We start from the raw sequence: 24290 nt of genomic DNA, 5'->3' as shown, positions 1-24290 counted from the left end.
ACCCAGGAAAGACCGAAATCATGATCGTATCCAAAGACCAGGAGAACGAAACCACCATCCCATGGCCTACGGAAATGGGAAACGCACCAACACCATCGAAGGTAGTAAAAAATCTGGGAGTCCTAATGGACAACACCCTAACCCTGGAACCACAAATAAATGCAACAGTGAAGAAATGCTTTTTCCTCCTCCACACAGAAAGAAGAATTCTACCTTTCCTCTCCTTCACGCACAAAACACTCACTATCGTCGCACTAATCATGTCGAAAATCGACTATTCAAACAACCTCTACCTCGGAATACCAGAATACCTCCTGAAGAAACTGCAACAGATCCAAAATGCAGCAGCAAGACTACTCCTCAAACTATCCAGAAGAGACCACATCACTCCAGCCCTAAAAACACTACAATGGCTCCCATTAAAACACTGCATCACCTTCAAAACAATGTGCATAACGCATGAGCAATTAGCGGACAAGGAGCAGAATTCCTACAAAAGAAAATAACAGTCTACAAACCAACGAGACCCCTCCGATCAAGCAACGAAATCCGCCTGGAACTCAAACCATACCTTAAGAAAAAACATGCAGGCACCTCCTTCTACCACTTAGCCGCAAAAACCTGGAACAACATCCCAAAAGAAATAAGAAACACTGAAGATCACCTAAAATTCAGGAAATCACTAAAAACCTGGCTCTTCAACACCACAGATTAAATCTGGAAACCAAAACCAGAAAAAGGATGACTAAATCGGAAAGGACACAGACATCCCCAACCCGAGAGGTTAACTCCCATGGCACCTGGACGGGTGACACCGGATAGACTGGAACACAGGCGGCACGCACGGAAACTGAGTCAACTACCCCAGACAATCCCATCATCACTTTAGCCCGCCCCTTAGTTACGGCCAGGCACCACAGTGATGTAGAATTGTCGAGATATTGGCAATCACCACATGACCTGAGAGGTTGACATTGGCAGGTGCACTGACTACAGGAGTATGAAGGGCGGATAAGGGGAGCTATGAGAGATCATGTTAGAGGTGGGGGCCAGAGGAGTAAGGAACCTAATATGCCAGTCGGACCCAGATCAGGACAGAGCCGCATCAGGGGAGACTACGCAAGCCGAGCGTCTCAATTCAGGATAGAGACGCAAACTAACCAACCCTACTAACAATTTCCCTTTATGCATATACCTCTCAAACTCCAAACCAAACACAACCAAAACCTACAGCACAACAAACCGGACAAACTTCACTACATCGCAACAACAAAACAAAAACACACATAGTATTGCACAACAGTACACGACGACTATCGGCCGCAAACACCCCAGGCCCAGGCAACGGACCCACTGTGCTGAGGCCTCCAACAGCACATCACTGCTCCCTTGCACTTTTCCTGCTTCCTCCCACTAACTCAACCTCCCCTCCTCTTTCAGAGCCGCCAGAGGACCACTCCGGTGCTGATAGTACGCGGTACAAATGTCCTTTAATATTAACATTAACATAATCTCATTCATCCTTATTGTGATTATGTCTGACTGCAAGGCGCTGTCACACCACGGAGCAGGCATGGCATTTTTTTTACTGCACATGGTTGATAAAGCAAGCGTGATAAGTGATATTATGTAGCTATACTTGCATTTTAATTTAGTCTGTCTAGCTGTTTCTTATTATGGTATGACATTTTGTATTGGGCATCTTTGGTAAAGCAAGAAAGATAAGTGATATTATGTAGTAAGACTGGCATTTTGTATGTAACCAGTCTAGCCATTTCTTACTGAGGCATGACATTTTGTATCGGGCATCTTTGATAAAGCAAGCAGCATCAGTGGTATTATTCTTACTGTGGCATGTCATTTTGTATTAGGTATCTTTGGTAAAACAAGCATAAATGTTATTATGTACCTCGATGGCATTCCAATGCAGCCAGTCTAGTCATTTCTTATTGTGGTATGACATTTTCTATTGGACATCGTTGGTAAAGCAAGCATGATAAGTGTTATTATGAAGCAATATTGGCCGTTTTTATGCTACCCGTCTAGCCATTCCTTACTGAGGCACGACATTTATATTGGGCATCTTTGATAAGGCAAGCAAGATCTGTGGCATTATTCTTACTGTGGCATGACATTTTGTATTAGGCACCTTTTGGAAAAACAAGCATAAATGTTATTATGTAGCTAGACTGGCATTTCAATGCAGCCAGTTCAGTCATTTCGTATTGTGGTATGGCATTTTGTATTGGACATCGTTGGTAAAGCAAGCATGATAAGTGTTATTATGAAGCAAGGCCATCCCCTTTATGCACTTAGTCTAGCCATTTCTTATTGCGGTATGACAAGCATGATAAGGGTTATTATGCAGCTCGGCTGCCATTTTAGTCTAGCCAGTTTGGACAGGTTTTCATGCATTTTTAATGGTAAAGCCAATGTGGGGATACTGCCATATATTGGCAGAACAAACATGGCCATGTTTTTCTATAGTATAACGACTGGCATTATGCACAAAGCAAACATAAGTATGTTCTTATATGGGAAAATAAGGTATACTGTTGCAGTCAGCATGGAAATGTATGGGCACATATTGTGGGAAAAGGTAACATGAAAATGTGATAGAGAAATGCTACTGTGCCCTGTTGTTGACTTGCATCTATTGGATTTTTTTCACGAAATACCCTACAAAACCACAATTGCAAACGGTTTCCCTTTCTACCCAATTTTTCTAAAAAAAGTGTGCTCTAAAATGCACCATTTTCACTGATTATTTAAAAACAATTGTCGGGGGTGGTGGATTTTGGGGGAGAGACCCTTGAGTGGTGTGGGCTCCCTCGCTATCAGGGAAAAATATTTATGACCCACAGTTAAAGAATTCGCTGGGCACCACTGGTAAATGCTGCCTACCATTTGCATGCTGCCTGCCATGGATGGGGGCTGCCTGCTCGTGCATAAAGCAGGCGGCCTCCGTAGGGATCCCTGGCGTGAAAATGCATGCCTGTGCAAATGCTGGGGAATTTGAATGCTTGACAAGAAGGGAGGCGGCCAAAACACAACTTGCGTTCCGCCCCGCCTCTCCACCATACCAGGCCTTTACACTGCTGGTTCTAGTTGCGTGGAACCCAAAACGAGCTCCTTCATGTTTAGCCCCAAGCTGTTCACGACATCGCTGCATTCTTGGTGACTTAAATGTAATTTAAACTCCCCACAGGCACCTGAGGCTGTATTTCCCAGCTGTAAGGAAAGGGAAGCCTCCCAACGTCATTTTGAAATGGGTCCCCCACCAGCTCTGACACATCTTCAGCCGGCCCTGCCTAGTAAAGGGCCGAGTGAGCTGCAAGTGCTCGAATGTTCCACTGGGTTTTGCAAACGTTGGCGCGGGTTGCAGGCCTGCCTCCCACTCCAGCGCCAGTGTGTACCTGGCTACTGGACAGCCTGTGTGAATGCGCTGCTCGGCCTACCCTGCACGCAGCAACATCATCATGCAGACGCACCGCGTTATTCTCTCCAGCCCCAAAGAATGACTGTAGGGCGCTGAAGCCTCGCCCTGCGCGGGCACCCGGCCGCGGCACACGTACCCGAGCGTGGTGTGCTTTTCATAATAATGCGGAAGTGTGGGGGCTTGTTCCGAGAAGCGGCGACGCGCGAGACTCCCGGGAGTGGAGGGGAGATTGGTCTCCTCTGGCAAGGGTTAACGCGCGGAATGTGCTGCTCTTCACTGCCAGGCAGAGTGAGGCTCCACCCCTGGCTGCCGGCGTGAGGGCAGGCCCGCCCCAGTGAGACGAGGCGGGTGGCTAGCAAGGGAAAGAGCCCCGGGTGGCTGGGGCGGAGCAGTCCTCGGCTGCAGGTGGAGGCAGGCAGGCAGGGCCAGGGGAGGGAGGGGCACGGACCGCCACACCAGCTCCGCTCTGGCAGGCCGTCGGGAGGCCAGGGAGAGCCGGAATCCCGCTGTGCCGACCTGGAAGTGTCCGACGCCTGGCAGTGTGTCGGCAGGAAGGGCGGCAGACCCAGGAAACATCCTGCCACAGGCAGCATGCCAGCGCCGCCTGTTCCAGGCACCAGCTGAGGACACCTGGCTAGGCCATGCTCCACAGGTACTAACTACCCTGGCGTGACCCACGGCGGCACACCTGCACGCACACATGCCCACCCCCCCTCGCCAGTCACACGCATCACACTTGAGTATACACTAGGGTGACCAGACGTCCCAGTATTTGGTACTCTGTCCCCCTTTCTCAAGATTATGTTCCCATTGGAAACTGCAGTGGTCCCCGTTTTTTGTAGTAGGTGTAGGTCTTCATAGCTGGCGGGCAGGAATGCACAATCTCACTCAGAAGAAGTAATGCATTTTACAACTCAAGATAGTGTTAGTTTGTGATTAATTATATGTGTCTCTTTCAATAGTAACACTTAAACTCCCTTCTCCGCCAAACGCTACTGAAGTATAGTGCCTTGACAGCCACTTTCACGAGTTAGTTATACTTTTATGTCAGTTGCCCTGTGCCGGTTTTTTACTTTTTAAATCTGGCCACCCTAGCATACACCCCATTTCACGTGTCACACTCACATCTGGGCTCAGGCATGCCGGAAAATAAGCCCATTACGAGCCGGGCACTTGGGCTCAGTCCCCCTGCCACTGGCCGTGCGCCTAGGTTCATACCCTAACAGTGGCGTCTCCCGGAATCACATTTAGGGGGGCCCAGAGGGGGCCACAGACAAAAGTAGGTGTGCTGCCTACAAAAGGGCAATGTGTATGCTTTTCTCAAATTGACACCGGCAAAGTAATTCGGGGAGGTAAAAATCTCGCATTTATACAGCAAGCAATTCTGTTATATATGTATATATCTTGATGTTAATGATATTGTCTCATCCCATATCGATATTGAAAATATATATCGGTATATCTCCAAAACTCGATATATTCCCAGCACACACACAGCACCAGTCAAGTTCACTCCTGGTTTCGGGCCTTCATGGACATGTTCAGATGTTGCCTGTGGTCATTGGCTGGTAATGGACACTTGCCTTTTTATGCACTTTGAAATTATACAGTGCCCATAGTGTGTCCCGATCGCATCTGCTGTAGGGAGCCTTTCACAAGTGTGCAATTAATACACACGGTTCGCAATGCCTTTTTGTGCATCTCGCATCTGGCTGCAGGTGCTTTTCTGGAAGGTCTGTGCAGATCGCAATTGGGGGTGTGGGTTCCTTTCTCAGCAGTGTCTTTGTGTGGACATTTTATTGTGCAAATGTAGCAAGAGCACTGAGAATATACAGGCGGGCATGTGATCTAGAGGAGCACCGGATGTGTCAGTGTACGTGCTATAACAGCGGTCAACCAGCGACAATATATGATCCTTTAAAGCAGTGTCTTCTGCAGAGATGGAGCCACTCTGATGTATCGAGGGCAGTGTGTCCCTTTCAGGCCAGACGAAAAAAAACCAAGTTGAGCAAAAAACATGCAAACGTGCAAGTGACAGCTGGGCAAAGGAGGACAGCAGATTAGATCACCAAGCTCCCTGTTTCCCCCAGCACAGCTGGGGTCTTGGACAGGGGCCAACTAACTGCAAAATTAACTGCCAAGACCCCAATTTGAATTTTAACAATCAGTGGTCGGGTCGGCAATGTTGTTGAATTCATTGGGGTCTTTTTTTCACTGTGCTCTCACTCTCTCAGGCAGGGCTTGCCGTTTCACTGCATGCAGTAGGAATGGCAAGCCCTGGACCCCGACTGCTGACCATCACCCATGTGCCACTGTTCTGTGTTCACATTTATGGTGCGTTCTTCACTACATTTGCTGTGCCCGTAGCCATCCTTGCCTGCAGCGTTGTGGCACTGTGTACTGCGAGGGGGGAGGCTGGGGAGGGTGTGTGTGTGTGAGTGTGGGTGTGCGCACGCGCCATGCTGGTAGACTACAGGCCGCACTGCAGAGAGAGTAGCCCAGGTTGGTGGGCAGGGGAGTATCCAGCATTGCAAGAGTGAGGGGGTGAGCCACGACAAAAGTCCTGCTAATTTTCCCCCAAATGCAGTGGGTGCAATTCTATACGGTCCCATTCGTGTCCCCGAACCGCCTACCCCTTGCCCAATATACATTTTTGGTAACATTAGTGGCAGATGAGATTTTAACACAACCAAACCAAAAAAATAAACTATAGAATCATGAAAGTGCAGGAAAGTCAACTATTAGAGCTTTGTCCAGGCGCTCTGGGACAAAATACATGCAAATCTCCTAATTTGCATATGGATTGCACCAACAAAAATGACTTCACAGAAATGGACATCACAGAAATTGACATCGCAAGGAGCATCATCAGTCTTTGATACTTGGAGGAGCCATGGAAGTGACTTTAGAATAAGTTGCCATAAGTAAGCCAAGTGGTAAATAACTTTATGGTGCAAAATACCTGAATGACACTATTATTATATATAGAGCAACTCAATAGTCATTAGGCTTTTTTTAAAAAAAATAACAGTATGATATATTAACTTAAGCTATGAAGTGAATAACTTACAGAGCTGAAGATAAGCTTAAATAATACTTTATTTATAGCAATGCCTTGGAAGCAAACCACATTACATTATAAACTATTCTTTCATAGTAAACTAATTATACACTATATACATTGTCCTAGAAATATGTTGAGCAATAAGAGTATGGTTTTAGTTTTATTCTCCCCATCCTGCATGCAAAGTCACTATAGCATTAGTAGATTGATGTGAGCCTAACAAATCCCCCTTGGGATTTTCAAGCCACAGTAATTTCATAGAGCATTTCATAAAGCATGCAACATTATGCACCCTTCTCACTTCTGTTCACTCCCTCCCAATCCCGTTTCTTCTTCTCATGTCTGATCACTCCATCCCATTCCCATTTATAATAGTCCCCCCACCCCACCCCCTCCTTGTCCCACCTCCCATCAGTGCCTAATGGCTCACATTGAAATGCTCTGTTCACACAGAGCAACATGAAAGCCCCTCTGCTGCTGGGAGCTCCTTGGGATATTGTCCTGGCGGCGGGGCTCCTCTCCCATTCGGAAAGGGTAAGGTGTCCTGCTGCCAGGACAATGAGCGTGCTGAGAAGGAATTGCTCAGCACAGACTGTCTTGGCAGCGGGACAATTTTCCTGTTGGGCACCCTCCTTCAAGTGCCTAACGGGAGAGGTGTACCACTGACAAATATCCCGGTCTTGCCCTCCCTGTCCCCCCACTTGGTACGCCACTGTAGGGGGGCATAAGGGGGCGACAGGATTTCGTAAGGAAGAGTGGTGGGGAATCAAGAGGTTTTGCTATGATTTGTTATTAGTAAGCGCGAGAGAGATTTTCAGCAATGGTTGGCACTGTTTAATACGAGGCTTTTACTGTGATCACAATACCTAGATCCCCGATACATGGTACAGAGGAATCAGTATTACAAGTCCCGAAAGGTAAAGAAAAAAACAGGACTGCATCACCATCTCCCGAATGGGAAGGGGCATGTTGGAATCTTTGTGGCTCCCATGTCTTACTACCATCAGACCTGGGACGAGTTAGCGTGGAGGTCACTAGGCTCACATTAAGGGCCCGATTCATGGAATTCTTTGCACGTTCAAAGTGACTTTGCACTGCCAACACAAACCTTGATTCGTGGAACTGTGCAAAGTGTATTTGTGCAGTGCAAAGTCAGTAGAAAGTCATTTTTGCCGTACAAAGTGACTTTGAACGTGCCCAAAATTCCATGAATCGGGCCCTATGTCTTTAGCACACGTTGAATCTGTAAAGTCTCAGTTGGATTAAGACAATACAAGGGGTCATGGAAATGACACTGGTGTGGTGCCCATACATCTCGGAGGCTACAGACTCACAACCTGGGCTCAGACACCTCGAGAGTCAGTAGAGTAGCCTAACACCTGAGTTTACACAAAGCATTTTTATTAGTCTCAGTCCTGAGCTCTTCACTATCGTGTCTGCAGCCTTCCACATGGTGCGCATCTCCTCACTCCTGTGCTTGCCTGCAGGGGTAAGGTCGATGGTACATGTGGGTGGACGGAGTTCCCCCCACTTTTTTCAGAGGGTGGACTCAGTCCCCCCAGCTAAAATGGGAAACATTGAACTCTCCCTTGAATTTATGAAGTAAAGCCAACCTCGGGGATCGAACGGCAGTCGTCAAGTTTGCCAGCGACACTTCACCACTGCACTATAAAACCTGATAGAAAATAACAAACGACTAAAGGGGAAATGTCCCTTTTCAGTACTGCATGTTCCACAGAAAGCATTTGTATTGGTTCTTGGGTGGTTATGCTAAGCCAATGTAATAAAATGTGCATATTTCGCCTTGATATGCTAATTCCTGGCAACGTCACATTCCATTGCGTTTGTTTGAGTCCCCCCACTTTTATTTTTATAACTTGACCCCTGCTCGCCTGGGATCCCTAACTTCTTACTCTCTCCCACTGCAGCTTCTTTGCCTGGGGGTCTGGACGCCTTATCCCTAATGAGAGGCCTCAGTCACGGCAGGGCCCCTCTCATGTAGGTCATTTTGCCTCACAACTGTCAGAGTGCCAATAATACATAACTCCAGCGGTGTTTCAGAAATGATCTTGTGTTTTGGTGCAGCATATGACAAGCGTGTATTATTTGAGACCCCTGGAGTATATTCTCGTTAACCCAGAGAACAGAAGTGGCTTTTCTTCCAACACCTGAAAGCAGTCTGGGAATACAGGCCTGTGGTGAGCTGCTTAATAACAAAAAAAGAGTCTTACAACCTAAATGTGACCATTTATTCTGCATTCTGAGCGAGTAATGCAGAGGGAGGCCCAACCAGAGATTCAGTAGCCAAAAAGGCCTGTTCTCCCCCAGGGATGCAAAGTGTTTCTTTTACGATTTGGGGGGCTTTGGGGCGGCATTGCTAACCATTCTTCAGGAGAAATCACTTTTGTTATGCTGCTATCTTGAGCCTATCTGTGATTTTTTTTTTAAGACTTGTAAATGTTGATAAATGTAATTTGAAATCAAATGAGCTTCTCCTCTTGGGACCAGCGCGGCGATCCTGCAATTGCCGCCAAACACTATGTAAAAGAAAAGGCTTGTGTATTGGTTCAGATGCCCTCTGTGAGAACGCATTTTCGGGCATGACCAAAAAAAGAATGGTAATCGATCATAATGGGTCGATCAATAAAAGAGTAGTATTCTGCTCAATCCATGACGCATATGACATGGATCTCTGACGTCAAGCCTCAGTGATTCAATTACAGGCTCCAGGCGCAAGATTATGTGTGGGGCGACCGCTGTGATGCACCCAATGTCAACTTAATAAAAAGCACTGCCTTGAAAGCTTGAAAAGTTGCCGTTTGTGTACTTTGCTCCAGCTCAAAGAAGCTAGAAGACCAATTGATGATTTATGAGTAACTGGAAGTGTTCTTAATATCTGAATTTGTTCTTCAGAGTTGTTCACTCATGTGAGGAAAGGAACGCGTTTTTAGTGGGATATCATTATAAAAAAACGTGACCATCTATAGAGTAAATAGTACCTAAAGATGTCTAAATGCACGGGTTTATAATAAAGGTTTGAACAAAACAATTGGACAATTGTTTTTTTGTGTGCAGCGAGCACTGCAGAACTCATAAGATTGAAGCTGGCCAAAGGGGCTGATGTTACCTTGGTTTCAGGAAGGATAGAGGCCAGGTTGGCCTGGTTTCTTTTTTTTATTGGTACTGTAGATGCCCTTTGGGATAAGTGGGCAAACCTTTTGTTCCAACTCTCTGCCTGTCACCGCTTGTCGTCTTTTCCAGAAACTTCCCCTGCCGTTCTTCTGTCGTACATATGCGAGTCGCAGACAGTTTTCTTTTTCGACTGTTCTCGGGCCTAACCTTGGCACATGTGGTATGGTTTGGGCAACATGTGGATTTATTTCTTGTACCTTTATAATTCCTTAATGAATCATTGGGTTGTCTCCTTCCAGTGGCTGAGCCACTACCCATATTAAGCTAGCCTATAGACTGAGACAGGGTTCATTATCTGGCCATAAATTGAAGCAGGGTCTTTATCCCAAGCAATAACGAGCTCCCCTCCTGAGTTTTAGAAGGCTATTTGCACATAGTTGTCAGCACAAAATAGGATTTGGAGGTAAAAGGCTAGTTTAATAGTGACTAAAGTAAATGTGGTTTTATTTTGCTGTATTTAAGTTATGGGGTTGTCTTTATAAGGTAACGAATTTAAATATGAGCGTGCTGGAATTTGAACGGTTCTGGCATAAGCAAGCAATGGATGTGATGTAAAAGTAAACAGTTGCTTTATAGGACAGTGAGCGCATTTTTATTTGTTTTAGCTTGATGTTGATATTTAATTTATATCGTGCTCGTACACGTGTTTCACAGCGCGACGAGGCAAGGGAGGGGAAAAGGGAGAACAAAAGCATTGATCTTACTAGGCCCAGTGACATTGAGAACGCGCAAGTGCATGGGAGAGGAAGGGGCAGGGGGAGAGTGGTGGAAAGTGGTGAGCTAAGGAATAAAGATACATAAATAAAAGTGAATCTTTTACTTCGTTGAGTTATATTGGTTGTTGCCTGTCACGTTGAAGTCCATCGTGAACATTATACTTCTAGAGAGGGGAGTTTCATGCTGAAATAAATGTTGCTGGGATCTTGCATAGTGATTTGTGGAACGCATAGATGGGCGCTCTGCTGTTTCCCTCGCTGTTGCTTATATTCGGGAGGATAGCTCAGGGGCAACATGCTCACCTTGAAAACAAAAAGACACGGAGCTCCAAAGGATCGAACCCTGGGTCCGCGCTTACAAACCTCTGGGTATTAAGCGTGTTATAAATAACATCATATCATAATGTTCAGAGTGGTTATCGACTACATTCTGATTGTCTCACAGGAGGTCAATAATGACTTTCCTGTGCTGATTACTAATGATCTCCTTGTTCTTGCAGCAGTGTCTGTGCTCCCATTAGTTGACAATGCCAGGATGGTGACAGTCTGGACATCTGTGGGCCAGTATATAACGTTCCCTTCCCAGGAGCCTCTTTTCACTGACTGGCTGGAATCCTGTCTTTGATCCCCAGGCTAGGTCCGTGCCCAGTTCAGACAGTGAATGCCCACACTTACATGGCAAGCATTGCTCCCACACCCCAGTGGTTGAAAGTGGCATTTTGTTTGGACTTCTTTTGAGATTCGTTTTGTATTTTTGTCATACCGCTAGGTAGTCAACCTGCCTGGTCTATAGAGTAACCCCCTCTCCCGCCCAAGCACTTCAGGTCCATTCGTGCAATATATTCTACAATACCCTGCATTTTCATGCTGTAAAAATACCTTGCAATCTCAACACTGACATGTCCTCTTGTTTATCCATTAATTTCTATACCACATTCATAAGCTGTCAACCTCGTCTCATTTCTGATCTGACCTCTTCTTTGCTTCCTCGCCTGTCCCTTCATAAGTTTTGTTAATGCCGGCAATTTCACTCCGTCAGGTGCAAACATGTAATTTCTGTTACAAATAATCTGATCTATAATCTATTGCCACCTGCTCCGTTGCTGTCTTCTTGGGAAAGTAACCCACACTATCTTCCACTCATTCCTCCTGCCTTGCCCGGCCATTGGGACCCATGACAGAGGCTGGTTTTGATGCCAGTGGGTGAACGGGTTCCTCACGGGGCTCTGCTGAATGGCATTTTACTATTTGGGGGCTGCAGGGGGGTGCATCAGGATCTCAAGGAAACCCTGAGGGAGTTTAAATGCCCCCGCGCCCCTCCATGTCCCCTCCTAGCTCTGCCACTGCTTGTGACACTTGGGAAATGCAGCACATCAAACTCTGGCACCAGCCCCTGAAATGAAGTGCCATTCTAGTAGAGCTCTTATGCCTAGGCCCTTCGTCTGTAACCTGCGGTCCCTCATATGTTTTGACTATGACTCCCAAGGGCCCCCACCATTGACTATGCTGGATAGGGCAGAAGGGAGTTGGAGTCCAAAACACTTTGAGAGCTAAAGGTTACATGCCCCTGGCCTAGGTTGTCGTCAGCCATATGTTTTGCATTGCACTTGTTTGTTGTTGTAGCCTGGTAAGGCTTCCTGACTTCCTCTGGCTGTCATAGTCTGCAATCGTATCTTGGTCACTTTTTCAATTCCACTTCCAGCCAATGGGCTTCACGGATGCCACCCACACTTGGGTCTGTTTCTGCTTGACTTGCTTCTTGTTATACACGCTGTTATGCTGAGCATTTATTAAGTGCTCTACTCCTTAGAGAAGTGTCCTTTTAGCCTGGAAACTGAAGGTGGTACTGCCTAGGGGCATCTCAGCGCCAGACTTGTAGTGCCTCTTCAGAGCAGCAGATTGTCAATGCGGTGGTTATGAAACAGAGGAAAAAAAGGGGAGTTGGACCCTTAGGGGCGGGACTCCCATTCGTGGCTGTCGATAGTTGGATGACTGAAGGTGGGCATTGTTGATAGAAAGCTGTATGAGAAATGTAATTAACTTTTGTAACAAATACATCGTGAAGCGATGAAGAACTTGAAGTGCTGGGAACTTGAAGTGCTGGTGTAAGCAGCAAATGTTTGTTTGTTGGCAGATCAGATGCAGCATTCTGGAGCCTCTGCCAATGTATTGCTAAGATTTTAGGGCATGCCCCGTAAAGACTATTTGAGGAGTTAAGCCACTACTAGATCAGTGAGATGATAACTTTTACCACCTGGGAAATGCCAAGTGCAGGAAAAGGTTTCTAGCCTGGAGGACCCAAGATATAAAAAATAAAAATAGCTTTTCAACATTGGAGGTTTGTAATGGTAATGGCAGCCGTGAGTCTGGGAGAACACCAATATATTTTACCACTGAGATTGGAAAATTGTTTGAGAACGTGTAGGGGGTCTCCTAGGGTGATTGATGAAAAATCCCCAATTACTAAGATCTCTGCTTTTGTCTCCTCTTGAGTGCGTTTTTGTACATCCAACATGGAATTTGCTAGCATGTAGCGAGGAACACAATATTGGGCAAGTTCTGCTTTGTAGCAGCAGTTGCATGCCATCCAATTAGTTATATAACTCTAATAAAGAGCGTTGTATTGGCTTAGTCAGTGAAAGCATATAGATGTTGCATGTAGCCCTGATAACCTTTACATTATGGATAATCCTTCTGTTTGGGTGAGCGTCTTCAGTTGGTGCAAGACACCGTGGTTGGGCTGGTGTTAGACAGAGGAAGTGAACCTGTCTGAGTCCCTTGCATTGGCTGTTGGATCCCACTAATTATATGATGTTTAAAGCCCAGTCAGAACTATGCCCTACTCTTCTTTGCAACTAAATCCACAAATAATTGTCCTGCAGGTCCTTTATGATCCACAAATCTGAGTCGCATGATTTAGGCGACCTGGGAGTAACAGTAACACTCACTGTTTAAGCCACTACATTATAGAAGAAATCCGCATGTCACTGATTTTAAAATGGATTGGAAAAGATGTATAGAAATGGGCTGCCTGATGCATGGTAAAAAGATTCAATCCAATTATAAATGTAGGTTTTGAAGGCTTAGTCATCTTTTTTAAGAAGGTGGACCAAGGCACCAATACTGACACTGACGTCCATTAGCCTTTAATTCCCCCCATCTCTGTTCTTTTTCTACACTTGGCAGGTTAGTTATTTGTTGTTGAATGGTTCTCATTTAACTGCTCATAACTTCGTTGCCACTGCTCACTCTGTCTGTCCCTCATGCCTCCGCTCGTGTTCTGTTCTTATTTCCAGATAACCATGCCATTCACACAGTAAAGTAGCCATTGTCTCTTTTGTTATATTTGGTATATGGTTGGACATCTTCACTAGAACCCTTCCAAAAACAGAACTTTTTTCTCTTTCTATGTCTTTTTGCAGTCCTTCAGAGATAGGTACAATTCTAACTTTAAAAAAAAATCAATGGATCTTTCTCGGAACACTCCTTTCTGTGACTGACACATGCATAGACCGACTTTATATTATTCTGACAATATATCCGCATCTCATAAAATAATCCTGGTCTCTGCATTTTAGATTAACACAATTGTCTACTCATGCATAAAATGTTGTTCGGCCTCTTCCGTTAGTCTTGCATTATATTTGGGCTTTCTTTCTGTTCATTAAAACATACGCTGTTTGTGCTCCTCTCCCACTGCCTATCTGCTCATACACATTCCTTTCATTTTCTCTGAACTCCACCTTCATTTGGATTCCAAGCTCCGCTCATGACCATTGTTTTGTTTGTAGGCATGCTACTTATAAAGTGCAAAACTAGCTGGGAAGCAACTCGCCTCTATGCTTAGGGGACACGGGTATCATCTTGACCTCAGAAACAGCAATTCATTAGAATCATTTAAAAAAAGGGATTAAAACCTTCTTGTTCAATGAATAAATACTCCCCAATGTTGAAACGCATACTTCTATAGATCTTTTTATGCTATACTTTCTGTCTGCGCCTTTACGCCTCTGGGTTATATGGTTGCGCGACATAAGTAAAGTAAAGTAAATGGTGCTTGGGTAGCAGATGTAGGTTGCACAGGGCGGATCTCAGGAGGGCGAGAAGTAAGGTTTAGGGGAGCGGTCCATGATTGGCAAGATGTTCATTGAAGACTTGAGCCTTGAGCTATTTCCTGAAGCTTAAGATGAAGTTGGCCAGTTTTATCTGTGTTGGTAACTTGTTGCAGAGATAGGATGTGTAGGGGGAAGGCCTTGTATCCTAGTTCTTTCCTTCTTGCAGTTCTTTGTGGCTTTGGGTGGTGCACTAGCCTCCAGAGATGGTGAGTTTGCTGGCCGGGTAGAATAGTGTTTGAGTTGTGACTGCTTTGTTATGGATACAAGGTGTCTTGAACTTGATGCGTGCTTGAAGGGGTAGTTTATGCATCTCCTTGATTGAGGATTGGGTTGATGTGTTTGGATTTTCTTTGTCCTGTTATGATGCATGCTGCAGCATGCTTGATGGCTTTCAGAAGGGGTGCCGTCTGCGTGCCCTGCAAATAGGGTGTTGCCTCCGTCTGCTTGTGAGATGACCAGGAATTTTCATGCTTCACTCCTTTTAGTGTAATCCTCTGGATAATCATTCTGAACTCGATGTTACCGCCCTTCTTGATTCCACCATGGCCGGCTCGTCCATAATGGAGGAGCCGCATAGCCAGCTCAGTGAAACACGGAGCGCTCCCTCCGCTGCTTTTACCAGCTGAGGGAGTGCTCCTGTGCTGGCTGAACTGTCAAGGAGAAACACAGTTTCCCTTTGATAGTTCTGTTCCCCAGCTGCTCATGCTCAATGAGCCCTGTAAGACCGGGGGTGTTTTGCTTCCACAACCTTGCATAGCCCATTGGAAATGTTGGATAGTCCCATCTCATATCTTATAAGTGTAAATGGGACACATGTTGTCCTCTCATGTTTCCCAAAATCAAACTCTTCTGAAAATGAGGATGTGTCAAGGTCATACAAGGCAACTGCTAGCACTTTCAAATTATAATAGGAAACGAGGGGGGTAAGATGGAAACAACAATATTTTTGGGCACTAATGAGCACCTGTACTCCAAATTGCATTCCTTTCTCCACCAGTATACTATTTAATATTGACCGATGCGATACTCACATAAGATTATAGCCCAAGTATTTAATAGATTGTACCATAGACAAATTGTTTCCCCTAAAGACCAAGTAAATTCCAGAGGTTTCATTCTCACTCCATAAAAACATAACACATTTAAATTATCTTTTAATTTATTTAAAATAGTATACTCATAAAGTCGTGGGAGGAGGCATTGGAGACCTTTTTGGGTACTGTCCATAAGGTGGACATCTTCTGCATAGCTTTGCCAAGAACATTTTTAATTACCAATCATTGGGGAAGAAATTAGGCTAACTCTATATACTCTCCTAATTCGGATGTATATAAATTAAAAAGACTGGGGGCCAAGACGCACCCCTGCCTAAGTCCCCTTGCAGTTGGTATCGCCTCAGACACTGTTCCCTGAGCATTCAGTCTGAGTTTAAATGTAGTATTATAAAATATATCCACACTAGAATATCCAGAAGATACTCTAGAATGTTCCAGCTCTTAGGTTTTGTCCAGATCCTGTTCTATCCACCATGTCGAATGCCAGGCTCAGGGCTACGCAAGTGACATACAAGGGGCACCCTTCCTTCCTGCACCCTCGACAAACCCATTAATTACAAGCCCATTTTGACAGCTTGTTAGTATTTAATATCCACTTTTCAATTCCCTTCAATAGACATGCCGAAAAAAAACTTACGATGGGCATCTAACAGGGTGATCGGATGACAACATGTAGGGCTAAATCAATCACCTCTCTTAAAAAAAGGAATGATAATCGATATCTTCCAAGAGTCCGGATTGGTCCTAGACTCTTAGGATTATTTTCAAACAGTAGGAGTAAAATCACGGCCCAAATACTAGGTACTGATTTCATAACTCGATTACAGAGTCCATTGGGCCCTGGAGCTCTGTGGTCAGAGGAAGCTCGAAGGATTGTATACATTTGTTCTTCTGAAATCTTCAAGTCCCAATAATCAACACTAACTGGCACAAATACTGCTACTGAGGTATCTCTATATAGTTCTAAGAAGTGATTACTCCATTCATTCTCTGCAACAGGACTGATTACTGAGTCCATACAACTAGATCCCCTACTCTGTACAAGGGTCCAAACAGATTTAGCATTGTGACTCAGTACTGCCTCAAGCATATATTCTCCATCCCGTTGGGCTAATAATCGATGGGTCTTTAGCCTATTTTTATAGCACTGTTTCACTTTTTTAATAATTTCTACTTTAGTGCTGAGACAATGTTTGCTAGCTTGCATTATATTAATACATTGCCTCATTTGCTTTCTCCTCATTTGAAAGCAATGGTTATATTTATGTACCCGACTAGAAGGAGGCCAGGTCAGTTTCCTTCCACAGACGTGTCGAGAGGCAGATGAATGCGTCATTCATAGCGCCTTCCCTTCCCCCGCCCCTCTATACCATAGGAATGAAAGGAGCGCATCATTCATGGCGTATGTCCCCACCCCGTCACCATAACGCAAGTACGAGAGAGGGTACTTACTAAGACAACCTTACTGACCTTAACCGGGAGCGATCAAAGAAGAGGTGAATCTGCAGCAGACATGGACATGCTGTAACCAAAGATGACGAAAGCATGTGACATCACTGCCGAAACTCACACACGTAGACGCATTAGACACGAAGCAGATATTCAGTCACCATGAAGTTACATGGACACTCTGTCAAACTGCATTTATACATGAAGAATGTTACCTGCATTCAATAGACACTAGAAGACCTACTCAATGTATATGCTGAAATGCAAGATGAATAAGGATGCACATGAAGCTTGCTTAATGCAGAAATGCAACTGTAACGAGCAAACATTTTGGATCAAACAGACGGCACAGTCACGTTTGAGTGAATGGGAAGTATCGAAGAAGCCTCGGAGCTGCAGAAAGAGGAGGCTTGCTGAATCAGCTAAAAACACAGATCTGAGCAGACCAGACAGTAGCTGCACAACTCCTGCCAAGGTTACGGTAGAAAAGGGTGGTTTGAACCAGCAGTGAGGATAACAGAAGAAAACAATTCCCAAGCGTGAGGCACATTTCTCTCAGATTAATTAAATAAACAAACAGCCCTTGAAGACCAGGTGCTCATTAATTACGGCTTAATATTGGAAGAAAAGTAACTCAAACAAGTCTCCAGTGGACAGGCAGGGTAAAAGCACTCACAATAAAATGGGCCAAAATCATAGTCAAAGTAGAGCAGAATAATTCAACATGTGGTCTCCTCACACATGACTTATAGTTGGAGAATAGAGGCTGTTCATTAACTCCAGATACAGACATACTGAGGCTTTCACTCCCTTCAAATTCTCAGAACAAATTATAAAAGTCAAAGCCGAGTTCAAAGCTAAAAGTCCTGGCTCGTAGCCTATGAAACCAGAGATGGTGTGTTATAATTGGGAAAGACAGCACCTTGATGCCCCTCCTTCTACCATTATTGTTGCTCATGTGCTGATGGCCTGCCAAGTAGCCAACATTGGTGAACCCAATGCCAACCAATCACCATTCTCAAACAATGCTGTTTTGCAACTGTTGCATTAACCAATCAAGTAGTGTAGAGATGACATGTATTCGCCATTATCAATTTTTTTGTTTTTTGTCTTTATTGTGGTATAGTTAATTTTGTAGTTTTTTTTATTAGCATTTGGTTTCATAAATCAAACCTTACAGCTGTAAATCAGAACACATAAATTAAAAATGTCCAATAAAATGTTTCATATCCCCACAGGGGGACCAGCCCCCTCCATTTAACTGTTGAGGAAAAAACATTACAAGTCTGTTGGAACTACTTTCCAGCTTAATGTTCTGGCCCTTTTTCCAGCATTAGGAATATCTCCTTTAGGTACTTGAATAGCGCCAGTGTTGTGGAAACACGTTCCCAATGAAGTAGGATTCGCCACCAGTCCTCTGCTGGCAACGTTACAGTCTGTGTTAGGAATCTTCCCATCCATTTAGTTCTCAAAAGGCGCAATGCCGGACATATTAAAGACAAATAATACATCAACTCTCTATTTCCTTTACACAATCTGCATTCATATTTCCTCAAAGCTTTATCTTTTCTTGCTTCCATAACCTTTCTGGTTGGCATCAAGTTCATTCAAAGTCGCATTAATTGACTTCTGAGTGTACTGCAGGGGAACCTTTCCAGGTATCTTGGTACTTTTCCCCCAGGGTCTATATTCTCAACCCTTTTGATCGTATAGTTTCAGTGAAATTGCCTTTTCTGGTGTGACTATCCAATCCTGGTTAATAAAACATTTCACTTACATTATGTTCATACATAAAAGTATAAGAAGAAGCAAAGAAAGAAGAAAGGAAAAAACATGTATTCACCATCATCAATTTGGAGGTCTTGGGTGGAGCCATCAGATAGAGCATAAATAACGAGAAGACTAACATATATATATTATATAGAGAGATGATTCCCCTCACCAATCCCACCTTCCCACAGTTATTTGTAACTAAGATTGTAATGAGACGTCAGTTGCGACGTATTTTGTGTTTTAAAACTATTGTCGAGTCAAAGATGATGATGAGAGTGTGGAGATGTTATGATATGATATGAAATGATAAGTCATTCATAACACGCCTGTACACAAGTGTTTCTCGGCGCAACAAGACAAGGAAGGGAGGACAGAAGGAGGACAACACAATGATCTTACTAGGCCTTGTGTCATTCAGATCATGCAAGCATGGGGTGGGGAGAAGTAGAAGTGCCAGGCGGTAGAGGGCAGGGGAGAGTGCAAAGTAACTGGTAAGGGCAGCCAGGAGGTGGCTCATAAGTGCAGAGAGTCAGGGGACTGCAGGGTTGCATTAACAGTCCTTTAAGTGGTTGGGAGGTCCGGAGGCATTGCAAGGGCGACCGGACCTGCAGGAGCCTAGTCCTGTATATTCAGTGGGTGATCAGATAACCAGTATGCGCAGCAGACAGGGACATCAGCAAGAGAGAGGTAGAGAGAAAGTGGAAGCGAAAAGGAAGGTCTTGAGTTGCTTCCGGAACCTTAGGTGGTCCTGCTCAAGTTTGAGAGAGGCAGGGAGGCTGTTCCAGTGGGAGCCCCAGCAGAGGACATAGATCTACCCCCCACTCTCTGCCTGTAGAAGCGTCTGACCCTCAGAGAGTTGGAGCTGGATGAGCGGGGTGCTCGAGAAGGAAGATGCTTAGGAAGAGAAGTTGGATGTAGTGTGGCCCCCGACCCCAGAAGAAAGAAATGTTCATTGTGGCCCCTGTTTTATGTGGATTGTTAATAAAACAGGCCTTTGTAAATTACCTTGACTCTTCCGTTTTTGGGCATAGGTTTTCCCGGCCTGTATGTTCGGCTGAGGGCTGGGACTTTCCACCCCACCATTACAGACGTCGTAATTCTTTGAGTAATGTGGAGAATGAGTCTGCCATAAAATATGTTAATTTATATTTCAATGTTGTAGAATTCCAAAGGGCCGTAATTTCCATATTAAATAACTCTAAACTTCCAGGAGTACAAAGAATACTTTATTTTTATTTTTTATTGTTGGATAAATTACTAAAAATTGTTTGTGAGGGGGATCTTAAATTCACATTAAAATAAGTAAGTAGCATGGAATGATCACTAGCCAGATTCTCTGTAAGAGCGAACTTTTCACAAACATGAACACATTTTTCTGACACATAAACCTAGTCAATTCAGGAGACTGAGTGCTCCCTATGCCATGTTGGACTGCTTGGAATATCTCCCAAAACCTGTCCATTGGCATCAAAGAGTCCCCTATTAGTGCATAGCTCCCAACAGATTTTCCTATATTCTATTTGTGTTTGATTATTTTCAAATGCCCAATCCTCACCAACATTCATACAGTTTTCAAAAAGCAAACAATTTGCATTCCAATCTCCCAAAACCACATCTTCTCCATCGGGAGCCCCCAAAACTAGTACTCACGGCAGAATTAAAATCCAGTAATGCAAAGCGAGTGGGATGCCAATACATGTTAATACGTAGGATACGCAGTAAACGGGTAATGACAGGAAAAGATAGCTCAACTTCCAAACTACCACAGAAATCCTCCGAAACACATGGTCCACAATTCCAAATCTATTATCAATTACAATATGAAGTCCTCCAGAGGGCCTACCTCCCCGCTTTCTTGTAGCCGGCTGATGAAAAATACAGTAGCCATCCCAAACCAAAGTGTCCATTACACAGATTTCCTGTAAGAAAAGAATAGTATGCAACCTAAGAGATTTAATGATTTTACTGTCTCGTGTAAGCGTGTATATTCCATGAAAGAAAGGAGAGTTTACAGCCAACATCGTCTCCTTTATGGGACACACCAACGACAACATCTACTACTGGTGTTGATCTCATTCCTTTCCAAGAATGTGCCAAGGAACCATGATCAGGTCAAAACCAGCCCTTAGGAATTTGTAAGGATACAATACAACAAGAGGGCTAGAGTTGGACACCCAGCCCTTTCTACGCTCTAATGTACACCGCAGTCAGTAACATTGCTTATATACTGCTTATCAGGTGCCACATTCTGTCGTGTAGGTACAGTGTTAACAAAACTTCATTTTTTCATCTTTGTCAGAGCTTAATTTTCACATTGACTCATTGACAATCTCACACGTAAATACATTGTGCAAAAACACACATATAAATGTATGAATATTTTTTTAATACAATAACACATATCATCACAAGCCATAATTACATTACATATATACTTGTCTCCATAACAATTACAGAGCTATGTGCCAACTAAGCAGAACGCTGCCAAAGTGCAAATGCATGAAAGTGCTAACAGAAATACCTTCTTGCTACATCTGGTTTAAAGTGGGGAGCATGGAAGACACATAGCTACAGTTGCAAATACCCTGCGCCTCAATGTATCCCGTGGGTACACAATTCAACATGCTATGTATTGTGAAATTCAACACATTCTTTTTCTAGGTGTTGAATCACCACGTTACACTTCCTGAGATGTTCCTATACCTAACCGGATGATTTTACATAGACAACAGTATGGCCCTCATTAGGAGTTTGCTGGTAACCCGCCAGTGCTACCAGCGGGTTACCGGAAAACTAATCTTACCATTACCGGTGGCCGATATCCCAGTGTTACCGGGATATTACGGTTGCTGGCAACAGAGGTAAATTCCCAATCCATGGAGTCCCATAAGACTCCATGGAATGGGAACCACTACAGTGGTGCGGGTGGTTCAGTGATTATTCTGCTGGTAGGGGCCTGAACTCCCAGTAGGTCGGGCCTGCCGGTAGTTCAATGCTCCTACCGGCAGACTCTGAGTAATCCGGTCTGGGAAACAATGCCAGAGCGGGTAGTACCGGCCGTTTTACCAGCATTTTGTCCGGATCCAGTTTACTCGTAATTACCCCTATGCCTAAATCTCTGTGTTTCGACACATGGTGTTTTGGCCCCTTTAAACTGGAGTCCACTCATCTGTGATGCCTCCCGGGTCAAATGACAGGGCCGTCCCTTCCTCAGGACACAAAGATGTGATTATGGAGTCAAGTTTCTGCACTTCTAGCAGAAAGGAGACTATCACACCAGACCCGATCTTATTTTGGTGTTCCAAGTGCTTGCGCAAAGTTATTTGATCAGACTGGGGGCTTACCGTAATTTCTTTTTAGTTGCTTGCACCCGCCAGCATGTTTATGCTGATGATCCTCATGCTTTTCTTTTCAACACTTATCATGTGCTGAAAAAGCTTCCGGCAGTAGGCTCATGAAAAGGTCCGATGGCAACAATCTCTCATGGCCCCTCCTCAATGTGTGTGTGTGTGTGTGTGTGTGTGTGTGTGTATATACATATACTCCACATACCTTTGTAAGAAGCTGGGGCTCGGTCGCATTTGAATTGCCCGCTCGGAATATCAATGGATGACTCATCACGATTAAACCATTTCTATTTAGTGGATCCAAGACAAATTCCAATATCAAAAAAGGGATGCATAATCATAAACAGTACAGCTTTCACCATGTTTAATCCCACCACCCTGTCCAAGGAGATCCACAGATGTTTGCATACCCCCACCTTTGGTTCCCACAGAAACAACATGGCCAGGGGACACTATTAAATCACAGCGATGTTCACATGTTGTATGTAGAGTAGGTTTACTTTGTATCCCAAAGTCACTCTCTGTTTGCATATACGTTTCTTGCAATCGCAGGGGTGTGCCCCTTGTAAAAAGTACTTAAAGAGTCATTGCCCATATCAGTCGCGGACGTCCTCCTAGGGACAAAAACTTTAGCACATCCCGGACCAGTATCATAGTCCTTCTGCATGTTGCACTGCATTCCGTTATGTAGTGCAACCCTATCATTGCGATTCTGTATAATAGGGTCCAACCGCAGCTCTTTTGCCCAGCACCCTATTTTCTTTGGATTTTCGCCAACCCCCCATGCAAAGATTTCTGCAGGAAATTTCAGAGGTAAAAGAGCATGGTAGTGAAAGCAGTGGGGCGTGGAGGTGGGGTTGGTCAGGGAAGGTGGCAGTTTACCATTGGCTTTAACTCCAATTATTATAATGTTCACAGTGCTGAAGGCCATGGCTGGTGGGGCCAGGTTATTTACTAGCGAGCTGGATATGGGTCACTATTTTTTAGCAGAATTGTTGCAACGTGACAGCGGACATGGCCGAAGGAGTTGGCCAGGGGGTGCAATCATTTAGACAGATAGTTGCAATGTAGACAGTGGCCATGGTCGGTGGACCTGGTGATTTACTGGCAAGTAGGATATGGGGTATGGCCATAGCAACTAGCCATGTCCAAAGACCATGACCATTGGAACAGAGTCTATTAGCCTAATTGTTGCAACGTGGACAGTGGCCACTGCCACAGGTTGTGGCCACTGGCCATGGTTGGTGAGACCTGGTTATTTACTAGCTAGGTGGATATGGACCATTGGCTTTTAGACAAACTATTACATTGTGGACAGTGGCCATGGACGGAGGCCCTGGCCAGAGGGACCTGGTTTTGTACTAGACACCCACTGGGCCACTCATTTATGCTAATTGTACAGTGGACAGTCAACCCTGGTTGAAGGCCATGGCGAGTGGGTCCTGGCTAGGACTCAGCATAGCAAAACTACTTCACTGCAATGGGATGAAGTTCTCCTGACGCTAGTAAGCTCCTTTATTATAACAGGTTTATTGGAAAATCCAGTTACTCTCAAGATTAGATGACACACAAGGGGGAGACACTCTCTGACCATCCTCAAGACCTTCACGGCTCAAGTGTAACTGACACTCTTGAAACCATACATGTAACACACTCGCCAACATTCTCTGGTCGTCATTCATTCACATGCACCAACATTCTACTAGCAGACAAGCAAGCATGGAGGGCCAGTGGCAAGCACACACACCTGACACACACACTAATTTCACGTATGCCTGATATAACTAAAACCCTCGTAATCCAAGGGAAAGATCTTTAGGTGAATCTCCCCCCACCCCCCTCCAAACCTCCTCCTGCCCCCCATAATTAGGCAGTTGTGGAAAGTGACGACACACTGCTCCCCGTTGCTCAACACATGCATGAGATCACAGGATTGATAAACCAGGAGATGAAGAATTACATCAATTGCGCCATCTATGGGGGGGATCTCAAGTTAAGATTGTCTTCACTGCCCACGTTCGCCGAATTTCATCTGTTTAATTGTGATAAACGAGTCCATCTTACCTCTTTAAAGCTTTTTCCTTGAATACATTTTTTCTTGAAAAACGCTGAATGCCAGACTCCTCCACCTTCTGAGCCA

General features: G+C 44.7%; 1 protein-coding gene across 1 annotated transcript in view; it reads left to right on the top strand.

Annotated features, from left to right (window-relative positions):
- The first annotated feature begins 3829 nt into the window (after positions 1-3829).
- Positions 3830-24290, top strand: part of SH3BP2 (SH3 domain binding protein 2) — a 381251-nt gene continuing 360790 nt past the window's right edge. The window contains exon 1 of the mRNA XM_069632101.1: positions 3830-4091. Within this exon, the coding sequence (XP_069488202.1) occupies positions 4081-4091 (11 nt within the window). The 5' untranslated portion in view covers positions 3830-4080. The remainder of the gene's footprint in view (positions 4092-24290) is intronic.

Source organism: Ambystoma mexicanum, chromosome 6q, assembly GCF_040938575.1.
Source record: "Ambystoma mexicanum isolate Mex_15411 chromosome 6q, UKY_AmexF1_1, whole genome shotgun sequence".
Classification (NCBI taxonomy): Eukaryota; Metazoa; Chordata; class Amphibia; order Caudata; family Ambystomatidae; genus Ambystoma; species Ambystoma mexicanum.
Note: the sequence above shows the minus strand (reverse complement) of the source record. Positions and strands in the feature narration are given on the sequence as shown.